The sequence below is a fragment of the Protopterus annectens genome, chromosome 5.part0 (genome assembly GCF_019279795.1).
Source record: "Protopterus annectens isolate FY-2018-M chromosome 5.part0, PAN1.0, whole genome shotgun sequence".
Taxonomy (NCBI): domain Eukaryota; kingdom Metazoa; phylum Chordata; order Ceratodontiformes; family Protopteridae; genus Protopterus; species Protopterus annectens.
The window spans coordinates 1,406,085,853-1,406,104,174 of record NC_056735.1 but is presented as its reverse complement, the minus strand read 5'-3'; the positions used below and the strand labels follow the sequence as shown (position 1 = coordinate 1,406,104,174).

The 18,322-nt window shown below is 42.2% G+C and overlaps 1 protein-coding gene across 1 annotated transcript in view; it reads left to right on the top strand.

Annotated features, from left to right (window-relative positions):
* Positions 1 to 18,322, top strand: part of DCUN1D2 (defective in cullin neddylation 1 domain containing 2) — a 596,128-nt gene that overhangs the window by 392,618 nt on the left and 185,188 nt on the right. The window contains 1 exon segment of the mRNA XM_044071217.1: positions 253 to 285. Coding sequence (XP_043927152.1) covers positions 253 to 285 — 33 coding nt within the window.

The window sequence follows — 18,322 nt, the reverse complement described above, 5'->3', positions numbered from 1 at the left end:
ATCTAGCAAACTTCAAACCACAGTCTTTTTATCAATATATTAAAAAAAATTTAAACTGAAATATCCTCAAATTGGTACCACTAGACGAGGCAGTGAATTATTTTAACACAATGTTCCTTCAAATTCTAAACAGTCTCTCACCCATTAGGACAAAAATAATTAAAATCAACCATGCTGCATGGTTAGCCAAATCTACTAAGGAACTAATGGTAGCCAGAAATAAAATATGGAAACAATGGCTAAAAAATAAAGAACTTCCAGATTTGATAAAATTCAAACAACTCTGTAACCAAGTTAAAAAAACAAGTAGCCATAGACAAAAAGATTACTACCTAAAACTCCAAGCCAATCACAAAAAACCTAGAAAATTCTGGACATCCCTTAACTCACTACTAAACCTCAGCACCAAAAACGATCCCAGTCTGCATGCTGATAAAACTCCTGTTCAAATGGCTAGTCTCTTCAACTCTTACTTTATCAACAGTATATCAGCTATTACTGCTAATGTTTCCCAACCTCAGATACTTTCAAGTCAGTCCTCTTCCACTCACACTTGCTCCACTAAAGCTTCACACCACACCTGCAAAACAGCTACCCCACAGATACCCTCTCACCCTTAAAACATTGCTAAGTGCTCCCTTAAAACGGTTACTTCTCTGACTCAAACCTGCCTCCACTGAAGCCGACAACCTACTCATAGAATGTTTAAAACTGGCAGCTGAAGCAATCACCTATCCCATTAGCATACTTATTAACAGATCATATTTGAATCCTGTGTGCCACTATGGAAAAAAGCATGCATTCTACCTCTTCATAAAGGTGGCAGCTCTACTGATATCTCCCAATTTCTGTCCCATAACCATCTTATCCCCTATCTCTAAGCTCCTAGAAAGGTTTATTCGTATTCAACTTCTAAACTTTTTTCTTGATACCAAATTTCATTTCCTTCACAGCACAGTTTCAGACCAGGTCACATCACTATGACTGCCTTGATATGTTTCATGGGTATTGTAAACAAAGCCCAGGACTCAGGCAAACTAATCTCCTCCCTATTTGCAGACCTATCAAAAACATTTGATATGGTCTTGCATCCATTACTTCTACAACAACACTCCACCATTCGTGTATCTTACTCTAATAACTGGTTCTTAAGCTACCTATCAGATAGACATTCAATGGCAAAACTCCCTCTCCCCATGTATTCACAACCCCACAGGTGTCCCTTAAGGCTCCATACTAGTCTCTCTCCTATTTAACATCTTTATTAACAACTCCACTCTTCAGCAAGCCAGTCCTCTGTCATTCAGTATGTAGATGATTCTACACGTATATGTTCCGCTGATTCCATATCCCTCTTGCAACAAATCACTCAGCAGGCCTTTTCCTCTACTGAAATCTGGTTCTACAGCAATCAGCTGGCACTAAATCCAAATAAATACAAACTACTCCTCTTTACCCCAAAGAAGAAAGATCCCGTAAACAAAACACAGTTCGCTATTCAGTCCCAAAACAAAGCAACAATCGAAGTCATTACTCACACCAAATTACTAGGAGTAATATATGAGCGTTTAAAATTTGACTTACATATACAACACAATATTAGTAAGGCACACCAAAAGCTGGGTATACTGTATCGGCACAAGCACTTTCTTAAATCTTTCACTAGACAAATCCTTGCAATCACTTACTTACTTCCCTCTCTAAGCCCCTATATTCACAAACCTTCAGTCCTCACTAAAAACTAAGCTTGCAATGTGCTACAACAAAATCTGCAAGTTTGTTACCAGTGCTAAATATTCTACTCTCCACTGCTCATCCCTCCTCTCCCTTAACTGGCTTGAGCTTCCTCAGTACTTCATTTACCTGCAACTGACTACACAAAGCCGGGCTTAGGCATGCACCAACTAGGCGGCCGGCTAGGGTGCCACTCTAGCAGGGCCCTTTTCCAGTAATCTGGATGATGTAGGTTGACCAGGATGTTGGCATAGGGTGGTAGTGGGTTATGGAAACCTTTTGCCTAGGGCACCAGTTGACCAAAGGCCGTTGCTGTGACTACTGCACATAAATTAATCTACAAACCTTTCCTCTGTTCTGCCCTTAGTTCGCTGTTTAGCCACTATCTACCTACAAGATCTCTCAGTTCAGAAAATCACTGACTTCTGCTGGTCCACAAACCAAACTGCCAGCTGGAGAACTTCTATACTCCTGTACTATAGCTACAACCTGGAATGCCCTCCCATTAGCAGTTAGAACTATTCAAACCTTATTTTCCTTCAAAACCTCTTTACATACGTATCTCTCCCCATCCTGGATCTGCACATGCATTAAGCCCCCAACCCTTAAATCCTAACAACCTCTATTTTTCCACCTGTACATCCTTCGGTTTCATCCCAACATATTATCTCATAATAAGACCTTGTCATAACAGTGGCTCTCATTTGGCAGTAGTTCATATAATCTTAGCCCTTTCACTACCTTTCTTATCCATGCTGTAATGTGAGCCTGTAATAATTGTTATAATTTGACATCTGTTCTGTATTGTTGACCATCTGCTTTTGTGAATAGTTGCATTATGTAATTGATTTTTTTTTTTCTTGGGTAATGCTCTGTTTATGTAATTTTTTTAATGTAGTCTTTTCTCTATGAAATTGTTTATTGTGGAGCATTTCTCCCCAGGCCTCCACTGAAAATGGGCTCATACTGGACCAGTGGACTACCCCAGTAATCAAATACCAATAAATAAATAAAGTACAGTCACGATCAGTTTATAAATAACTGGTACAATACTACAATAAAAAGGGTGCTTCACAGGCTGACTGCCCACCAACACCACCACCAGTTCTAGCACTGTTGGATGGAACGTAAGGCCAAGATAGTCCCTGCGCATTTGAGTAACTGAGGCCTGGACCATGCTGGATTTTAAAACTTCAGTTCCAGAGAGTCTGAGTGCATCTGGATAATTACGGTTTGTAATCGCTCTGATGGTACTGCCATTGTAGAGGGTCACAGTCACTGATTAATGCATGTTCTTTACACAGTAAATAGTACTCTAGGGTGATGAGGGCCCATTTCATAGCAATTACTGAGTTTTTTTTACTTGGATGGGATGGTCATCTACATCTATAGTATACCTTGCTTTATGTGATGGGTGTTCTTGTTTTTATGTAGACAAAACTAATATATTGTTGAAGGATTGGGTTTTGAAACACCTTAGTGACATTAGACTACAGAATACAACTGGCAAGACATAAAGGATTATTCAGGCTATATTTAAGTTTATGGTAATGCAACTGATAGCAAGAAATAAGAGAGGTGGGGACATTGTGCAGAGCACTGAGTTTGCTGAGATAAAATGGATTGTTAAGCTAAGACCTAGCAGTTTGCCTGGTTTAAATGGCACTGTTCTTTTAAAGCCAGCACTCAGAGCAAGGAGATTGTTTAATTGATACTTTGTGTCCATTGGTTAATTATGTGTTTCCTTAGTGCTTTTAATTGTTGCTTTGGTGTGTGCTTTTAAGATCTGAAGAAGGGCTTTTGCCTGAAAGTGCTCATCTTTTGTATTTCTTTTGATCTGAAGTAGTTTACTTCATTTTGTCTTCAACCTTTGGGCTTTGGATCTGGCATGGCTCTGACACGGCTGCTTAGCTAGCATCATTGATCCAAGCTCTCAGCTCCTCCCCCTACCCATAATGCCCCCTGTCTCCTTCCTCCCTCCACATCTCGTGATACAACCTGCAACATGGTCTGAGCTCTTGGCAGCATGGTGTGTGTTTTTGATCTTTTTTACGTAAGTGAATTAAAGTTTTTGTCTTTGCTAATCTTCCGTGCTATCTCCCCCCTCGCAATTAGCGTCAGTAGCAAAAAAAAATTCCCTTTGCCTTTCTTTCCCTAGGTGTGTGTGTGTGTGTGTGTGTGTGTGTGTGTGTGTGTGTGTGTGTGTGTGTGTGTGTGTGTGTGTGTGTGTATGTGATATATATATATATATATCGGGCCTTATCTAAGGGACACTGTCTAAAGCCCCTAAATCTGGCTTCAAATGCTGTTCTGAGTGTGGCCATAAGCTCTCCCCTGCTGATGGCCACACTGTGTGTAGTGTGCTTGGGTGCCTCTCACCTTCATACCTCCTGTCATGTCTGTGCTGGGTTTAATCCCAATGCACTTCAGGACAGGAGGAACAAACTGATAGTTAAGGGCCTTTTGTCTGCATCGGGAATGGCTGTTCCCGCCCCCTCCACTGGATCTTCTCCTACAGCAGTAGCTTCCCCTTACCAGGCCTCAGGGGCTCAAACTCGTGCCAAGAGGTCTGGGGAAGGGGAGAAGACTAAAAAGGATAGGCCCCACAAGCAATCTCCCAACCGCTGTGTCCTGGCTGGTCCATCCCTCCCCCCAAGATTGTGTCTTCCAGGCCTGGTTCCCCTCAGCACTGCTCCCGAGATTTTCTCCAGAGCCGGAGGAGGTCGGAATGCGGTCTCCTGTTTCCCCTCACTGCCATTCTAGACCTGTTTCCGTGGCTCATCTTCCCACTCCACACGGTCCTTTAGTGAAGTGGAGATGGACAAAATTATGCGGAAATTCATCCACACTCAAATTCAGATGGGGGTCTTGCCTGCACCCTCCCCCTCCAGAGGGGGTGTCTTGCAAACCTTTTTATCTCCAATTTATTTATTATTTATTTACATTTGATGACCAGGGAAGTCCACTGGGCCAAGAAGAGCCCATTTTCAGTGGAGGCCCGGGGAGAAAACCTCCACAATAATTGCAAGTTACATTTCACAATTTTTCCTTCCCCGGAGCGTCCTGTGGTATCTGAACCCTCGGGGTTGAAGGGTTGGTGCTGATGGTACCTAGTACTTCGCCGGCCATTGCTTTAAGTTTGTCAGATCCAACTGGGTCAGAACCTAGCTCTCGGGGCCATACTCTTGGGGTTGGATTCGAGTGGGTGCTGTTGGTGCCAAGTGGGTCGGACAGCAGTGCCTTTCTTGACTCCTAGAGGCTCGGCTCAGACTTCCCTGTTGGATCAGAGGGGAACAGCTTAGTTGGGGTCCACTTTGGAGGTCCATTCTCAATCTGCTTTCAACATGATGGGAGTGGGTTCTCTCGGCGCCGTCGAGACCCTTGACCATCTTGTCCTCTGACTCCACCCTAACGACCTGTGGATTTGGTATGGTTCTGACCATTTCGTCCTCTGACTCCACCCTAACGACCTGTGGATTTGGTATGGTTCTGACCATTTCGTCCTCTCAGGAACAGCCTGCGCCTGCAATGCCTCAAGCTCCTCCAGTCAGGGAGCACCTGGATGTATGCAAATCCTCCCCAGAGAGTCACGCTGAGGAGGTCCCTCGCAAATGGACGTGTAAGAGGAAACACCTGTTCTCTCCTTTGGAGTCTGTGACCTCAGACACTGATTTGGAGGAAGGGGAAGGATCCCCCCCCGAGGAGATGGAAATCTTGCACCAGAAAAGGGGGGTGGTCTGCCCAAAAACTGACTCCAGATGAAACTGTGTTTCTTGAGGCATTCGGCTTGGACCCATCTACTTCCTGGGTATCCACTCCCACAGATCCCTTGGTGGATCTAATAACATCTCAGGCATGGAAGGAGCCAGATATGGTGGAGCCTATCCCGAGACGTCCTTACAAGGTCTTCAGTCCCCCAACAGATAGGAAGTAGTTCCACCATGGACTCTAGATCCAATTCCGGATTTTATTTCTCACCCCTCGGGGATACTGCATACAGATCTGGTCAGTCTGAAGCTCACTGCTTGGCTGCTCCATATCCAGTGATCGTCAGGACTCCCAGTTTATCTTCCACGGTAAAGGAGACTCTGGTTGTGGCTCACAGGTCGTCCACCAGAAGAGTCTATGGTAGCAAATGGAAGCATTTCTTGGTCTGGGCCTTGCAACATGCCTTAGACCCTTTTACGGCTCCGGTCTCTGCAGTTTTAGATTTCTTAGTGGGTCTTTTTCACCCGGGCACCAGTTCGTCCACTATTACAGTTTAACTGGCCGCTATCTCTACTTTTCACATAGGGGACAATATGATGTCCTTGGCATCTTCTAAGCTCTGCAAGGCTTTCCTAAACGGTACTTTTCTACTGCATCCTCCGGTGAAAGATCCTACACCTCTGTGGGACCTTACCTTGGTTCTCTAGGCTCTTGTCTCACCCCCTTTTGAATCTGCAGCTACAGTTGAGTTACAATATCTGTCCTGGAAGACTGCTTTCTTGGTAGCCATCACTTCTGCTAGGAGGGTGTCAGAACTCCAAGCTTTTTCTATCAACGTGCCTTACATGAGCTTCCATAAGGATAGAGTCTCTGTACGCACCAATCCTTTTTTGCCAAAGGTGGCCTCTGAAGCAAACATAAATCAAACTATCAACCTGCCAGTATTTTTTCCAAATTTTCAAACCGGGGGAGAATATAAATTGCATTTGTTAGATGTACATAGACAATTAGGTTTCTACCTTCATTGGACTAAATACTTAAGAAAATCTGACCAATTCTTTGTTTCTTATGCCAAACTTATTTTTGGGCAAACCAATTTCCAAAGTTACAGTTGCTAGATGGACAACCGAATGCATTACTAGGGCCTGTCTAGCTAAGGAGCGCTATCCGCCATGTCAGGTAAAACCACACCCTACCAGGTCTGTGGCTACCTCAGCGACATTCTGGTTCAGGGTCTCTCTGGATGACATTTGTTCTGCAGGTACGTGGTCCTCATTTCGTACCTTCATTTCTCACTATAAGCTGGACTTCATTTCCAGAGGTAGGGCTTCGTTTGGCTCAGCCATACACCGGAATATCCTTCCATGAGGGCCTCCCAGGTCTGAGTAGCTGGGGACTCTGTCCCAAAGGTTGAAGACCAAATGAAGTAAACTACTTCAGATAAAGAAGTTATGTACTCACCATAACATTCAATCTGAGTAGCTGTACTTCATTTGTCTTCAACCATCCCGCCGCCTTGTCACTACTTTTCTGACCATGTGTAAAAAGTGCTTGGTCACAAAAGGCTCCTTATGTTCTTTGGCTCAGGAATTTTTTGGACAGTCAGCAGTGGTAAGGCCTTGTTAGGTCGGGTGTGTATTTGTCAGCAGCAAACTTGATCTGAAAGGACGAAGGAGACAGGGGGCATTATGGGTAGGGGGAGGAGCTGAGAGCTCGGATCAATAATGCTAGCTAAGCAGCCATGTCATATCCATGCGGACCTGAAGCCCAAAGGTTGAAGACAAATGAAGTACAACTATCCAGATGGAACGTTATGGTGAGTACATAACTTCTTTTTTTTCTTATTAAAGTTATTTATTTTTAAGCTGGCCGTGGTGACCGGATAGTTTGTTTTGGGGTCAAAATTTTGTCCATCTGGAATGTTGCAAGTGCTGCATGGAGACCAAAAGACAACTCTGTAATGGAACCTGTGTGGTGTGGAAAATGAAATGTTTTTCTTTGCTTCTGTTAGAATGTTTACACATTGGATTCTGCCTTATAGACATGAGCTTATCCACCTGACAGTGAATGGATTAACTCTTACATTAGTTTAAAGTGTTTAATAATTCCTTGATGTGCTCAAAAGCCTTTAATATTTTGATGATCACAAAAGTGTTGCTTAGCAAGTGACAGAAAGTTGTAGCACAGCAATATTGAAAAGAGTCGTATTTTTTTTAGGAAGAAAACAAGTAGTGACATGGCAGAAAGTTCTGTCAGACTCCTAAGATGAGCACAGGTGTTCCCCAAGGCTCCATTCTAGGGCATTTCACTCACGGTGTAAATTAATACCGTTTTTCTACACATGGAGGGAGTACATCTAATCCATTATTTGGATGACTTGCTTGATAATCTGGCCCGTAAACGGTCGATGGGACTAGAGCCCTTCGCAGACTTGATTATTGGCAGCAAGCTGATTCTCAGTGAAAAGAAAATAGTTATTTGTTTTGTTAAGCTATCTCATGATGGTACAGCTACAGTCACCCCAAACACTCTGAACTGCTGGCCCAGATGAGCAAGCAGAGTTGTGGAAATTCCAAGGGACCATTACCAGCTGTAATCATTTGTTCAAAGAACATGTTGATACAATTGCATAGGAAAGTGACTGCATACTAGTTCGAACTTGTTAAAATATTTTCTGACACAAGAAATTAGGGAAATGCTACCACAGACTCTGCTGACAACAGTAGCCATTGTTTGGTGTCATATGTAGAATTTTAAGAAACATTTGTCATAAAACACTCTACTGCCTGTAAAAATAAAGTAATGCAATCAGTCTACAGCTGAACACAAACTAGAATATGAAAAGAGCTTCACATCTTATTGGATCAGTAAAACAAGTGCTTTCATTCAGTCTATGAACTTGAATGAAGTACTAACTGTTGGAGTAAGCGCTCATTTTATTTTTATATGTGCTGTAGGAACAGTACTGCCTGTAATATAGGTTACAGACTTGTGACCAACTTTCCCTTCATTTACACACCACTGCATGCTACTAAACAGGATGAACTGTATGACTTTAAAAATGGAATGATGTATGGAAACCATGTTCACACACACAGTAATGCATCTAAATCTCTGCCCAAATTTAGGTGGGCAGATTACTTGGTACAAACCAAATGGGAAACTTGGATCTTTTATCGAACATAAATAAAAAAAAGCTGCTCATCCTATTCTTTGTGAAGCCTATAATAGATTTGTTTTTAACTTGGATTCTTAGATAGTTTGAATGCGTGCAAAATGTAGTGTAAGAATTTTTAACTTTAAAGCTCTGTATGTAAGAACTATGTCAAGCTTTGGCCTGGATAATGCTCAACAGTATTCTTTCAGACCAGTAATAGTGGTTTTGAGCCTTCTTTTTAGAAAAGTATAGATGGCTAGTTTATGCAGTTACTACTCAACCTATTCTGTAGAATCATACCTGACAACTGAGTCCTGTTGTTTAATCTGTATTTAATACAATTTTAAGATAAGCGAATATTGTACATATGTGTAAATATTTTTGATATTATACACATTTTGCCTGTATTTTATTAAGTTATTTATTTATTGATTACTTGATTGATTGCTGCTTTGAATTTTTTTGTGTTTTTCGGTGTTGGATTTTGTACTGTTCTTTTCATACTGGGGGGATCTTTTCTTCCTGATGCCCTCTGTTAATGGGTTTTGACAATTTAACATTAAAGAACCATCATTTGCATGTTCCATACTGAATAGTCTTATTTGTGCTCATTTAAATATTCGGTTTAGTACAAGTAACTCCATTAGATTTAACCATAATAATACATTGAACACACAAAATTTAAAATACAAATTTTTGTAGGGGGCAAGCCCCTTACATCTGCACACTCCTTCTATTTTGAATATATCCTAGGTTCATAGGTGTGTACTAGGCTAATGGCCCTGGAGCCTTTACAAGCCTAGCCCAAATAAATTGCCCAGGCACCATGCCACCTGATGTTAGTTCACAGTGCCCCTATCCAGTAAGGCAACTGGAGTGACCCTTGGGGTGAACTTTGTTACTCATCCACTTTTCAAGATTTCTGTTGAAGAGGGCCAGGAAGGTGCTCTGCTTGACATGAATGGGAAGCTTATTCCAGAGTATGGGTAGTCTCTGAGATGAACCTGTCCCTCCAGCATGTTCTGTTAATTGTGGTAACTAGGTTGCGATATCTGGAGCATGTGGCGTGGGGGGATTGGGATTTCTTTAGGTGTAGCATTTCAAGTAGGGCTGGGTCAGACATGACTTTGTAAGTCAAGCAGAGATCACCTCTAAGTAGACAATAAGAGACTGAGTGGCAATGTGGTGGTCAAAGGTGAGATGGCTGTTGACCTGGGTGCCCAGATCTCTTATGGCCCCTTCAGTGTTCAGTGGGCTCCCATCAGTGGGGTCTATAACAGGAGATCGAAACCTTAGGTAGTCTAATACCTAAAGGTCGATCACTAAATAACGGAATGTAAAAATCGCAAACAGCCGTTTCCGCACAGGGAAGCAAGTCGTTTGGCAGTTATGCGGATTTTGCGCTTTTTACAATGTAGAGCGACCTTGGAGTTGGTATATTTAGTTAGGAGGGCTGTGGGGGGGGGGGGGCACATTGATTTCTGTTTAAAACTTTTTTTTAGTTTGGCCAACAGCATTGTTTCCCTGTGTGGAAACGGCCATTCATGATTTTTAAATTTCGATATTTAGAGATCGACCTTTAGGTATTCGAATACCTAAGGCATCGATCTCATAATATAGACCCCTATCAATGTGGTATTTCATGAGAATTGAGTTTTTTTCCAAAGGAGATACATTTTTTGGCATTAAGCTTCAGGCCATGGTTCCAACAGCAGTCACTGGTCTCAGAGAGGCCCTTTTGTAGGATGACTTCATCACTTGGGGAGTTGATAATGACTCCTAGCTTGCAATCATCAGTGAACTTGGTCAGCCGGAGTCCTTCTCTGTTGACCTGGAGTTCTGAGAAATAGATGCCAAACAGGAGAAGCCCCAGGACCGAGCCCTGTGGGACTCCACTCATGACTGGTCGACAGTCTGACTTGGAATCCACAACTTTCACTCTGTGGGTCCTGTCTGTGAGGCAATTTGCAACCCACCTAGGGATGTAAGGAGTGATGCCTAGTTATAACTGAGTGGGGAATGGTATCAAAGGCCATGGCCAGGTCGAGGTAGGCTGTATGCATTGCCTTGCCCTCATCAACAGACTTGGTGACTGCCTTGAAGAAGTCAGCCAGGTTCAGCAGGCAAGATCTCCCCTTGACAAAGACAAATTGTGTGGGGTCAAGAGTTTGGAGATTGTGTATATCTTTGTTAAGCAGGTCCATGATGATGCGTTCCATAGCTTTGCATAACAGACTCGACAGACTAATGGGGCGATAGTTCCCAGGGTCTGTAGTTGCTCTCCCTTTATGGAGCGGGATGAATGTAGAAGTGCGCCATTCATTAGGGACATAGCTTGAGGTAAGGCTGTAACTGAAAAAGGGCACACAGATGTGGTGCCAGTTCATTTTGCAGCTCATGTAGAATGCAACCAGGGATATCATCAGGTCCCATGGATGCTGTATTCTTGGCTTTGGACAATGCAGCTTTTACCTATGCTGCAGAAATGGTGGGTACCAAGCTTTCTTCTGGTATTGTGATAGGGCCCTTGGGGGGAGGGGTAAAGTTGGCACTGAATCTGTTAGCTCAGTATAGGAGGTGCCATTGTGCAGTAACTCTGAGCACATCTGGGTAATGCTTTGGAGGTTTTTGATATAGATATAGAAGGCTTTGTGGTTGTTTTTGGTGTCAGCCGCAATTCTGCCTTCATAGCTGGCTTTAGAGGATTTGATAAGGGATCTCAGCTTTTTGTTGAGACTGATAAGGGAGGTTTTCCAGTCTTGTGACTTCATTTTTTTCTGCAACAGTTTTTTCCTTCTGTTGTAGAGTTTATTGATGGCTGGGGAACACCAGATTGGCTTTCTTTTTTTTGGAGGAGAGCGTCTTAGTTCTGTTTGGTATGGCAAGGTCCGTGCATTTGTGTATGTGCTTGTACCGTGCATTGGTTTATGATTCTGCAGTCTTGCAGCTATTTTCCATTGGCATGGGTGATGAGGAGTTAGCCACCTCTGTTTTTAGAAGCCCAAAGTTGGCTTTAGAGAAGTTTCTCAGGGTGGTCAGCTTAGCGGGGGTTTTAGATGAGAACATTAAAATTGACAAAGGTTTGGAAGCTGTTAGGATGATGGGGAAGGGTCCTAGAACCTTGTTCATTTGTCAGGTGTTGGAATATGCTTTAACACAAAATTATTTTGAATATGAAGGTAAAATGTTTTTGCAGTTGGAAGGGACAGCAATGGGGTGGCTTTTGCCCCTCATATGCAATATTATTTATGTCTTATTTTGAAAATTTGTTTATATATCCAACAGAATTTATGAAGAACAAAATTGTTTTATTTAAACGCTTTACAGATCTGATATTTGTGTGTAAAGGGGAAATGCATGAATGTGAGTGCTTTATGGACACATTAAATCAGAATACATTTGGAGTACAGTTCACTTATAGAATGAATAGGAAAAGCATGCAATTTTTGGATGTTGAATTTTACATTGATACAAAGCTAGAGCGTCTTCTGCGTGGAGACATGCATGAATGGGCTTACCTTCGTTGAAGGTTGTGCATCAGGGCTGGCAACTTGGCATGTAAAAATCAACTGCCAATCATTAGCAGACCGGAGTTCCGCTGTGGTGACCCCTGACCGGGAAAAGACACAACAACAACAACAGAGGGAAGTTTGCAATATAAATCCTTTCATAAGGAAAAAGCAGCAGAAAACTTCTTGGAAGCGAGTAGTGCACATCCCCCACATTTAATAGGATCTTTGCCTTATGGTGAATTCAGGAAAATTTCAACTAATACTTCTGATAAAAGTGTATTGGGGAGTGAATTTGATATTGTTGAAAGGAGATATGGTGGGAATATTATACAGGCGGCCTTGAATAAGCTAAGGGGAAACGAGACGTGGAATGAGGAGGTGATTTTTTTCCGAAGACATGTAAGTTACACAAAAGAAAATAAAGGGGGAATAGAAGTGGATCCCATATTTTTGTGACAAAATTTTCTCCACTGACGTTTAAAGTAAGAAAATTGGTGGAAAATGTGTGGCCTGTTATTAGAAGGGATGAAATGGTAGGAAAGTTGTTCCCAGAAAAAGTTAGCTTTTCTTATGGTCGCTTTAGAAATTTAAAAGCTATTAAAATTCAAGAATGAAGATGAAAGTAGGGGCAGAAAGGGTGCTTTCCCATGTGGAGTCTAAAATATGTAGTAAGATAAAAAAATGTAGATGGTTGGACAATAAATGGTAAAAAGTTTTGGATTAAGAGTGAATTTAAATGTGATTTATGTGGTGTGGTGTGGTCTACATCATTGGATGTGGATGCACACTCAAGAAATGGTATGTGGGGCAAACAAAAATAAAGGTAAAATTGAGAATATTGGAACACTTAGGTGATATAAGAAACAGAAGGATGGAAAGTCTGATTGCTGAACATTTTTGGACAACACATGGGGGAGATGTTGATAGTTTTTTCTTTAGTGTACTGACACAACCCTTTGGGCGGTGTAAATATGAGAAGTGAAGCATTTAAAAGCAGACTGGTAAAATTAGAAACAAAAATCATTATTAATTTAGGTACCTTACATCCTAGAGGGATGAATTTGGAAGTAAACTGGGACTTGTAAGGTTTATGTATAAATGAACAGATAGTGTTTAAATAGTAGATACCATAGTAATGAATTTAAAGACGTTAGTAGGAAACATGTAGTGGCACATTCTGTCATTGTTAGTAGGATGAAAGTTAAATATTGGTAGGCACTATTAGTATAGGACATTTAATGTGAAATAATGAAATGAAGAATTTAAGAAGTTATATTAATAAATTTAAATATATTAAATAAATAAATTTTATAACTGTGATGTGAAAAATGTAGAAGAAGTTTATAATATGCGAGTGATGTTTTTTCATATACCTGCGAGGCACCTTTAAGGTTTAGGAAGTTAAAGCTATTATTAAAAGGAATTGAATGTATTTAATCAATTAGCACTGTAATTAGGGGGATATAAAATGTCTACTGAATGTAATGAGATTATTCCTTTGAAGGCTGATGGAGCTGAGGTACCAGAATGTGATGTGGAATAAAGAGTTGTAGCCGTAGCTGTGCCCTTTTTGGTTTATTTTATTCTGTTTGGTATGGCAAGGTCCATGCATTTGTGTATGTGCTTGTACCATGCATTGGTTTATGATTCTGCAATCTTGCAGCTATTTTCCATTGGCATGGGTGACAAGAAGTTAGCCACCTCTGTTTTTAGAAGCACAAAGTTGGCTTTAGAGAAGTTTCTCAGGGTGGTCAGCTTAGCGGGGGTTTTAGATGAGATGGAGATTTCCATGGTGATCAGTTTGTGGTCAGATTTAACCAGGGAGGAATTGACTAAGTGTGGAGCAATGGTCTCCCATGTTGATGATAAGCAGGTCGAGGATGTTGCTTCCTCTAGTGGGGGGTCAGAATGAGCTGGTCCAGGCCCTTGGAACTGATAAATTCCAGAAAGCGTTGGGCCTGTACATTGGTACTTGAATAGTTTTCTCAGTTGATGGAAGGGTAGTTGAAGTCACCCACTATGAGAGTACTGGGTTGGGTCTATATTACGTGATCGAGTGATCACAATAGCGAATGCTCTAAAGAGCGAAAATGCAGAACACCGAAGTGCGTTTTGTGGGATCGCAGAACAGTGAAGAACGGATTATTACATATATTGGTATATATATTTAGCTGGGGGGGGGGGCAGTCCCCAACAATAATGGTTTCGATGTGCTGCATTTTTGCTCTTTAGAGCATTCGCTATTGTGATCATTTGATCATGTAATAAAGACCCTTGGGTTGGACCTTGCTAGGTTCCAGGGTGCTTAGGAACTTGAGTGAAAGTCTAGGGACACGTTTGGAGTTCTGTAGCAGGCTATGACTTGTATCGCCGTCTTACCCAGTGTTAGTTGTACCTGAAGTATCTCGGATGCATTATGCTGGGCTACCAGTCTAGAGATGTGCATATCCTTTAAGAATGTGGAGACACCACCGCCTTTGGAGATTCCAGCTGTATTCTGGGGCCGAAAAGTATGGAATGAGTTGTAGCGTGGAAGCGCAGGGGTAATTTCTGCCTCTTTAAACCAGGTCTCCATTACAGCACAGATGTCGATATTCTCCATTTTGAGGAGAACTTTGAGTGCATCTTGAGATTTAGACATCTAGCATTGAGTAGCATGACCCTCAGATTGCATTTGATTTTTTCATAATTTACTGCTCTCTGTACTTGTTTTTTGTCATTTTTAATTTATCTGCATTTATTTAAACTGTATTTGCCTTAATATTGCTACACACTCAAGTGTGCTAGCTTGTACTGCATTTAAAATGTTTTTGCTATTGTTTTAACTGCTTTTCTGCAAAATAAAAAAAAAAAGTTCTAAGCTTGTTTCCTGCCTTATCTGGAAATGGTCTAGTCCAGATACAGATTTGCTGTATCCAGGACTGTTTTGTAAGATGTTCTTTGTGTTTCACTGTTGCAGTCATTACATTTGGGTTATCTGCGTGCAGGTAGCCCTCAGTCGGCCTAAAGTCTTGGATCCTGCGTCGGTTACTGTCTCTTCTTCCATGACGTCAGGTTGTCAGGGGTATTAAACACCGACACCATTACATCAGTCTTTCTTGCCATGCGGTGCCCGAAGCAGAAGCAGTTTGCAAGTGCTGGTTGGCCGACTTTTCAGAACCGAAGTTTTCAACTAAAGCTAAGCACCCTGTTGAGGAAACTTTTTCTTGCTCCTTACCGATGTCAGTAAAAGTTAATTGCATTACTTGTGGAAAGCAAATACCTTACAAAGATTTTGTATTCCTTGCCTAAGCCCTGACCACGATGTACCTTGCTGTCAGTTTTGTGCCTTATTTAATCAGCGCACTATCCGTCGCCAGTATATTTTCACCTCTAAATATTTCTGTTCTTGGTTTAATTATCCTGAAATGTCGGTTAGCCATCCGACTACCGGGATTCTGAAAAAACGCAAAGATAAAGACAGAGACAGGCCGCCTAGGTCCAAAGCTGCTGACTACACTTCTCCTAAGCCAGCCGCCAGTTCACCGGTACTTAGTGAGGCTCTTTCGCAGCCCCTGATACCCGCTACTTCTGATTTGCAGGCCTCTACTGAGACCCATTCGGAGTCCGGTATGCCGCGAGATGCTTCAACTGTGGAACCTGCAGATGTGTCTACCTTGGATGGGTCTGGAGCTGCTGTGTAGGCACTGGCTTCTTGAGGGTGTATTCAGGCCTACGGACTTGCATATTAAACAACACCTCCTTCTTCATTTAGGCCTAAATCTTGAACCATGCCTAAGAAACCGACACCCAGGCCACATGCTCAGGCCTCTATGCCTAAAAAACAAATAAGAATGGCTGAAGATCTTATAACTCTAATCAGGGAAAGCCAACCTCACACTTCTAAGAGACCTAGGATTGAAGTTGTTTATGAATCTTCTGAACAGGATTCTGATTTTTCTGATTATCTGGATTTGCCCTTATCTGCTTATGAAGATTCTGATGCAGAGGACTCTATTCCCTCTGCTTCCCCTCCAGAGGATTTTTCTTTTGGTAAAACCTTACATACCCTAAGGTAGCATTTCCATTGGGAAAGCCAGGATTTTTCTGATTCAGAAAAGAGGCTTGGGGATTTCTTAGTCCTGCCTCAGCATAGACCTTTAGCTATACCTCCTGTACTAGACATTGTTAATGATGCCTTTTTGGAATCTAGTTTGACCCCTGATTCTTTGCCTGCTGCTCCCAGAAAATCTGACCGATATTATAGGGTTCCTGATTCACACAAGTTCCTTTTTAAAAATCCTATTGCGGATACAGACCGTTTCACAGGGACCAAAGGGCATTAACGCTTCTACTGCTAAAAATACTACCCCTTCTGATAGAGACTCCAGGGTGCTGGACCCTGGATAGATGGGTTAAGAAGGTTTACACTTCTGCAACCATGGCTATTAGGGCTTTAAACTGCCAGTTTCATATGTTAAAGTATCAACAACACGTTATTGGATTGCTTAAACCGAAAATGATGATGATTCCTGACTGTGCTGAAAATAAAGAATTACAGGATTGAATGCACTCTGCTGAACAGGTTGGAAAACATACTTTGCAATGTGGATTTGATTGATTAGAGGCCCCTTGCAGGGCTGCTGTTACTGGGTGTGTGCTCAGAAGGCATGCTTGGCTTAAGGAGCGATCTCTGCCTGATCATGTTAAAGCTAAACTGTTGGATGCTCCCTTAAATCAGGACTACCTGTTTGGCAACAAAGCTGAGGAAGTTCTTAAAAAGATGGAAGATAAAGCTAAATCTATGCAAACTGTTACATATTTCTTACAAGTTCAGCCTCCTAGATTTAATAGGCACTGGCCCTCTAAGAATTGGTCCTTTCCAGCCCCTTCCAGGTCTTCTCAAGCCAAACCCAGACACAGCAGAAACCTCAGGTTTCAGTCCCAGGGGACACACAAAACTAAGCAGTGGGGGGTTTCCTCATCCAAATCTAGGAGTAGTAAGACTCCCCCTTATGGAAAACTGTCTCAATGTCTTGCTTTTAAAACTTCCAAGCACTTCCCAACTGAATGCTCCTTTAGGCGGAAAGATTGGTCTGTAGGCCAAAAACTGTGAACTCATTGCCCAGGACAAATGGGTTTTAAATATACTGTCCCAAGGATACAGATTTCATTTCCACACATTGCCAACACCAAGTGGGTGGCCAGATCTACCCCCAAATCAGTGGGCAGAGGCCCCAACTCAAGTACTCTCTCTCTTAAGCATGGGGGCTATTCATTTGGTACCAGAAGAGGAAAAGGGACATGGTTTCTATTTGAGACTTTTCCTGGTACCCAGAAAAGGCAATACATGCATCCTATCCTGGACCTTTCGACTCTAAACACCTTTCTGGTAATTCCAAAATTCAAAATGCTGACTCTTCACCAGCTGCTTCCTATGCTGGGCAGAGATGCATGGTTGGTGACACTAGACTTAAAAGAAGCATACCTGCACATCCCTATCAGGGAGTCTTGCAGAAGATACCTACGCTTTGAAGCAGGCTACATGCGCTATCAGTTCTCTGCACTGCCCTTTGGCTTATCTACTGCGCTAAGGGTATTCACAAAGTGCCTAGCTCCAGTCATTGCATTTTGCAGGCAAAGAAATATTCAAATATACCCATACCTGGACGATTGTCTAATTCAGGCAGAAAACCAGGACAGTCTTTTGAATCATCTGGCCCTTGTTCAAAGGGTGTTGACTTGTCTGGGGTACACCATAAATGAAAAGAAATCACACCTGATACCCTGTTAACAAATTATATTCCTGGGAGCAAGCTTGAATACAACTTCCCCGATGGCTTTCCTCACGCCAGAGAAACGGATTAATTTGACAACCTACTTCAAATAAGTGGACACAAAAACCCAGTTATCTGCAAGGCAAATACTGCAAGCTTTGGGGTTCATGGCCTCCTGCATTCTTCTAATTCCATATGCAAGGCTGCATATGAGGAAACTACAATGGTATCTCAAAAGCCTATGGTGTCAACATTCACAGGCTCTAGAAGCAGTGATTCCTATCATACCTTGTCTATGCCTAGAGTTCCTTTGGTGGGCAGAGGCCTGCCACCAAAACAGGGGACTACCATTCACACTACCCCTTGCCGCCCAAACCTTAACAACAGATGCATCAGACTATGCATGGGGGGGCTCACCTGGCAGGGAAGTGCATTCAGGGCAAATGGAACCAAAG